The following is a 6,172-nucleotide window of genomic DNA, read 5'->3' as shown; positions in this document are numbered from 1 at the left end:
GGGAGGTTTTCAACACCAGCGGCTCCAGTGTTGGGAGGAGCCCGGGGGGAGGAATCTGCTCCCCAAGGAGCAGGGCCCAGGGCCAGTGCAGCTGCCTGAGCAATCCCTGGCCAGGTCGGTCTCCCGCAGCTCCCAGCCGCCGCGGCCTTGGCTTTACGCCCCACTCGGAAAGAGAAGCTGCGTCCCCTGGCCCCACCCAGCCCCGAGCCAGGGCTGGCTGCAGCTCCCCGGGTTCCCCTTCAACGCTCAGCTCCCCTTGAACTCCGCTGGCGTTAAGCACGTGCTGCGGTGAACCAGGGCTTGGACACAGGGGTGGATGCGAAGGCTGGGGGGAGCTGGGATTCGAACCGGCCGGGGACTTTGAAACTTGCTGCCACCAGAGGCAAGAAGCCCCCTCCAGGCCCTGCGCTCAGGATCCCGGGCCCAGACCCACAGGGAAGAGTCGCACCCCCCCTTCCTCCAGCCAGCCCGGGAGCGTTCACGCCGCGTTCCCCTGGGAAGGCCCCAGGAGGTGGGGAGACGCCGCACGGCCGGGGCCAGCCCCCCTGCCTGTGAGATGGGCGGACGGCCGCTCGGCTCCGCCTGGCCAGCTCCGGGCGCACCGTAGCTTTGCAAATATTAAAAGGTGCCGGCCCAACCTCAGGAGATGAAATTCCCAGCTCTGCCTCTCCTGGGCTGTGGCATCACGGGCAAGGCCCTGGCTGTCTCTGCTTCCCCAGACCCAGCTCTGCCGCCCGGCCCGTCAGCTCCTTGCGGTGAGGGCTACGTACAGCGCCGAGCACCAAGCAGGAGCTGACCGCGGCCGGGACCCTGGTCAGCAGCAATAAGATGCCAGGAGGCCGGAGGTGGAAAACATTAATACTTTATGAACGAGTTACATTTTCACAGCCTGAAGTCGGAGGGATTTTTCTTTTAAAGAGAAGAAATTTCACAGGGTGTGAATTATAAACCGGGTTGGATCCAACCGTTTCTCCCCAACCCACCCCAGCCTCAGGAGGAGCTGGACGGAGCCGCGCTTGCGTCCTCCCACCAGCGCCCCGGGACGGGCCAGGCAAGAGCAGAGGGCGAGGAAAGCCACAAAGGCAGCAGCCTCCCGTCCTCCCCCACCTAATAAATAACAGCAGCTTAAGCCTAAGAACAGAGGAACCCACCAGAGCTCTCTCAGCCACACGGCCGGGGGTCGCCCCACCTCTCCGAACAGCGGCCCGCTCGTTGCTCCCCTCCACGCCCCCGCCGGAGCCTTTCAACGGGGCACAGCCTGATCCAGGGACAGATGCCCCCCAAGGCTCTCTGGAGCCACGTGAAGGGGGGTGAAGGTGCTGGGCTCCCCGTCCCCCCACCACACACAGCACTGGCCTCACCGGTGATACTCCATTTGATCGCCCCCCCGGCCGATCTGAGAATGTCAGGACAAGAGGCCGGCGGTAGTAGCTGACCAAATAAAATGAAAAGCATTTCAGCTGCCTGTAAATAAAGACCTTGATTGACAAGGGAAGGAGGAGCGGTTCTATCTTCGAATGAAGTCTGCAAACGGACATTAGCCCCTGTGAGTGGCACTCTCGAACGGGAGAGAGGACGGCAGCGATCTCGGGCATGCTGTGAGTGGTCAGGGCAAGGCGGACGTCCGGCAGGCGATTGGGGTGCTGGGTTTTTCATCATGTTCCCGGTGGAAAACCCAGGTTGGCAGAAGGACATAGATGGCTAGATTCGGATCAATCTTTTAACTATCCCCAAACTGGTCAGCATATTAAGCTCAGAAAGCTGGGAATGGGCGCCCGGGGATGGATCACTTGGTGATTCCCTGCTCTGTTCATTCCCTCTGGGGCACCTGGCATTGGCCACTGTCTGAGGACAGGACACTGGGCTGGATGGACCTTTGGTCTGACCCGGTCTGGACGTTCTTATGCTATCACCAAGACCCACTGCTCTGAATTTTGCCAAGACATCTGAGCGCTGGAAATTGAAAGACACCTTCGGCAATTGGCTTGCGAAGGTTCTGTGCTTGAGAAGGGCGAGGTCCCTCGGGCACGGACAAACGGATGGCGAATAAAAGCAAATCCTCTGGGGTTTTAAAATATAGCTCATAAATTCTAGCAAACAGTGTCCCGTCAATCGCTCGATTCGTCCACAGCCAGAGGCGTGTTTGGCGTTTTGTAAATCGGAAAGCAGTGCTGACAAACCACCCTCAAGTTACCGCCCGTGGAATCAGCCGGGGGAACTTCCTTCATACGGTTCAGTGTCACCTTTGTTTTTACCTCTGGCAAAAAGCTCCCCCCGCACGTCCAGCGGGCCCTCCTGCCCCAGCTCGGCAGCCAGGAAAGGCCGTTTCTTTTGCGCTAGTACCCACATTCTCCGAAGAGAAGCAGCCGCTGCTTTTCCCTGCAGTCGCTGCTGGGGTGAGGAGGACATTTGAAGTGCAATACAGAGACCGCAGATTTTCCATCTTGTCCCGTCTTACAACACTGCCAGGAGGACAGGCCGCGGCCAAGTTACTTTGATTCACCGTGGCGACCTTCCGGACGGATACGGCCGTTTGGCAACTTGACGAGCCGACCTAAGAGAAAACCCGCTGGCCAGTTCGGGTTAAAAGCTCGGTTTCCGCTGCCGACTTGGTGACGTTTACGCCCAGTCGCATTCGTTTGTGGCTCTGTTTCCATCACTAACGACAAAAGGGGCGGGGGTGACGCTCTCGCCAGAACGTCAGGCTGGGTAAGTCGCTTGCTAAGGCAGCGCATCATGGACTGAATTGAATTACACACGTTTTGTAAGGGGAGCTGGCGGGCCCCCGGGAAGCCGGGGTGGCCCACAGTTGGCCCGCGGGCCGCCTATTGCGTATCACTGGTTTGGCGGTTACCAGGAGGGCCGTGTGGGCCGTGCGATGGTTTGGGCCAAGGATTAGGAGAGAGACCCCAGGGCCGTAGCCCGGCCGAGCTGTACGAGGGGGCCAGGGATCACTGCTGCCGGAGGAGGTGAGAGGGACGGGGAGGGGGCGCAGGCGAGGGGCTGCGTGAGGACAAAGCAGACGGGCTCTGGCTGCTCAGGGAGGCCACCGGCTCCAGCTAGACTCTGCCCAGGGCGGGTAGGGATGGGCAGTGGCAGGGCGAGCCCCTCTCAGCCGGCTGGGGCCATTACAGGAGCCCCGAAGGGGCCAGATGAGAGCCAGAGGCAGTTAACACTCAGAGCACTAGGTGATTTAGGAGCCCAGATCCTATTGGCTTTCGACAGGCCTTTGGAGCTTGTCCCTTCGGCACTCTTGAAAACGTGACCCTGGGTCTGGACCCCGCGGGGCCGGATTCGAACCGGCCCCTGGAGGGGAAGGTGCTGTGGGCACGTTACCCCGCCTCAGGAGACCTGGCCTTTCTGGCCCGGTAGGTGGCTTGGTTTGAGATGCGGATGTGCTGTTACATCTGCCAGGGGGGTTTAAAACCCAGATCCCAGCGCCCGCCCAAGGGATTCGGCGCACGAGCCGCGGAGGGCTCCTGCCACGGGCACTGCACGAGACTAAACCATTTGAGAGCAGCTTCCAGCCAAGTCAGAGTCCCGGAGACAGGAGTGGCCCCAGATGCCAATGGTCCAGTATTAAGCTACAGTATTTCAAAGGGGCCGCGCCAGCCGCCCAGCCCCGACGTCCCGCCGCCCGGGGCAAGGCGGAGTTCGCAAGCACAGTGCTCGGGAGCGCAATGGCTGGCTGGGGGAAAAGCAGCGAGACGAGGTGGAGCCCGGCGGAGCCAGACCCCGGCTTCAAAAGCAAAACCAGTGTAACAGAAATCCCCGCCCAGCCAGCCGCACGCTGCAGGGAACCGCTCCCGAGCTCCCACGCGGGACAGGCAACCCCAGGCTAAGAGACACCCCGCACCTGCCTAGCTCCGAGCAGCAGGAGACAACTCCAAACGAACCATCTCCCAAGGAGAACCCGCTCCCCCCTCGCCCTGGCGTTAACGCTCCTACCCAGAGCAGCAATTAGCTCCGGGCGGCTGGCCGGGGCCCCGTTACTTCAGCGTTATTGAGCCGGGCCCACGCCAGCCTCAGGTTCAGGGGGACGAGCAGCAGGCAGGGAGCGGCCGACAGAAGACACCGTGGCTGCATACAATCAAACGGCCAGTTTGCCGGAGGCCCAGGGGCGGGCGGCTCGGGAAGCAGGGGGCTCAGCGAGCGAGGCACGTGGTCCTGGGAAGAGAAGAGAAAGTGCTTCAGCCCCGGGGGGCCCGACTGGCCAAGGTACAGCACTGGGGAGAGAAGAGAGAGTCAGTCTCCGCGGCCGAGCAGCGTGGGCAGCTCCCACGGGGGTTTAGGGGCTTGGACAGCTGCCTGGGAGGTGGGGCGGGAGTCGGGGGAGTACGGCAGAGAGAGACGAGCTCCAGCCTCTCCACCCACCCAGCACCGCGTGCCCCAGGCCTGCCCCACTGCTGGGGGGCTGTGGAGGGAGCCCGCTCCACAGACCGTCAGTCGTTCGGGTCTGGACAACCCGCCCCCCCAGGGCCGAGCCCGCGCGCACGTGGCTTCTCGGCTCCCCCCAGCTTACTTGCAGACAGACTCCTGGTGCCGTCGCACTCAGCAGTTGCACGGCTGCTTGCTCTGTGTTTGGGCCCCGCGGGGCTGGCGCAGGTGGCGCAAGGAGGTGTCTCCGTACTGGATGCCTGAGCCCATCCTCTCGGGGTCCAGCTCACCTGGGCAGACAGAGCAGCGCTCAGCAGGGCGGGACACACGACCGTCCCTCCCGCCCCCCGGATTGCGTGGGGCTGGGAGGGAGGAATCTTTACCAGGACCCTGCCAGGACAGGCGGGGCCCAGCCGTGGGTTCGCGCCAGCCGGGGTAGTCACTAACAGACTCCAGCCTGACTCCCGTTGATGAGATCGATTCGGGAGCGACCGCCGCGGCGGGCTGGGAGAGCAGACACCCTGCGGGCACCAGAGACCCCTGCCACGGACTGCTGGGGCCGGGGCAGCGCTGCGCCCCTGGAGAACTGGGCCATACCCCCGTCTCCTGCCCTGCTTCAGAACACGCCTGGGGGCGCTGGTCTCAGCCAGAGCCCAGACCATCATCGGGCTCTATCACCCTTCTTAGTCCTGGAAACCCGTTTCCCTTCCTGGCTGAGACGCTGAGGTTGGAAACACTCCAGGGGGGAGCGTGGGGCTGCGTCGCGCCCCCCCAGGGCCCCCTGACAGCTCCAGCCTCGTACCTGATTCAATTTTGTTTAGTATGGTCCTGGCACATTTTAAGAAAGCTTCTTCCACGTTCTCCCCGGTCAGCGCGCTGGTCTCCAGGAACATGAGTTCTGCCGAGGCGGAGAGAGAAACGGCAGGACGGTAACCGGGGGGCGGCTCCCAGCCCGATTCGCCACGGCGCCCACGCTAAGCCCGGGACAGCCCCCGCTGGGTGTCGCGAGACGCTGCTCGCCAGCGGGGCCTGCGTACAACGGGGCCCGACCCGGCGCCACTGCTACACACTGAACGGAGACGCTGCTCGTCAGCGGGACCCGACCCGGCGCGTCCAGTCTGACGCAGGGTTCAAACCACGGAGTCTGAGCTCCCCCTCCTGGCCAAACAGCACCAGTGCCGGGGAGCGACTCCTAGCAGCTCTCCCGCCGTTTTCATCCAGCCCCCTTCGCCCCGGGGCTCTGCAGAGCTCCGCCGCCCGCCCCGAGGGGCCCGAACGCAGCTGCCGCCTCCCCCCCAGCGCTCAGCAAAGGAGCGACCTGCCTCCAAGTAACGTTTAAGGAGGCAGGATGGGGCTGGGGCGGTACCCCAGGGCCTATGACCCCTTTTGGGACCACGGGCTTTTAATGCTGGCATGGCCAGGACTGCAGTGTTACCGCTCATGGGAAAGACGGCACCTGCTAACACTGCGCCCCCCAGCACCTGCTCTGGGGCCCGCCCTGCCTGCCGGGGGAGAGCGCCCCCTGCCGAGCCCCCCACCCCGCTCCCTGCCCCACAGTGCCCCCTAGCGCCATCCTGGGGCCAGCCCTGCCTGCCAGGGGGGGTTAAAACCCAGGAGAGTGCCCCTGCCGAGCCCCCCACCCTGCCCCCTGCCGAGCCCCCCGCCCCCTGCCACCACCCTAGGGCCAGCCCTGCCTGCCGGGGGAGAGCGCCCCCTGCCGAGCCTCGAGCCCTGCCCCCTGCCGAGCCCCTCATCCCCTAACACCCCCCTGGGGCCAGCGCTGCCTGCCGGGGGA

The 6,172-nt window shown here is 63.9% G+C and overlaps 2 protein-coding genes across 2 annotated transcripts in view; both read right to left on the bottom strand.

Annotated features, from left to right (window-relative positions):
* LOC115271339 (cytochrome P450 2F3-like) overlaps nt 1-2,349 on the bottom strand; it is a 16,793-nt gene extending 14,444 nt beyond the window's left edge. The window contains exons 1-2 of the mRNA XM_029913193.1: nt 2,256-2,349; nt 1,152-1,240 (exon numbers count right to left, since the gene is read on the bottom strand). Of these exons, the coding sequence (XP_029769053.1) occupies nt 1,152-1,240; nt 2,256-2,349 (183 nt within the window). The remainder of the gene's footprint in view (nt 1-1,151; nt 1,241-2,255) is intronic.
* RAB4B (RAB4B, member RAS oncogene family) overlaps nt 845-6,172 on the bottom strand; it is a 14,735-nt gene continuing 9,407 nt past the window's right edge. The window contains exons 6-8 of the mRNA XM_026658836.2: nt 5,180-5,275; nt 4,523-4,667; nt 845-4,226 (exon numbers count right to left, since the gene is read on the bottom strand). Of these exons, the coding sequence (XP_026514621.1) occupies nt 4,552-4,667; nt 5,180-5,275 (212 nt within the window). The 3' untranslated portion in view covers nt 845-4,226; nt 4,523-4,551. The remainder of the gene's footprint in view (nt 4,227-4,522; nt 4,668-5,179; nt 5,276-6,172) is intronic.

Source organism: Terrapene carolina, unplaced genomic scaffold (assembly GCF_002925995.2).
Source record: "Terrapene carolina triunguis isolate 2854851 unplaced genomic scaffold, T_m_triunguis-2.0 Scaffold517, whole genome shotgun sequence".
In the NCBI taxonomy this organism is placed as follows: Eukaryota; Metazoa; Chordata; order Testudines; family Emydidae; genus Terrapene; species Terrapene triunguis.
Note: the sequence above shows the minus strand (reverse complement) of the source record. Positions and strands in the feature narration are given on the sequence as shown.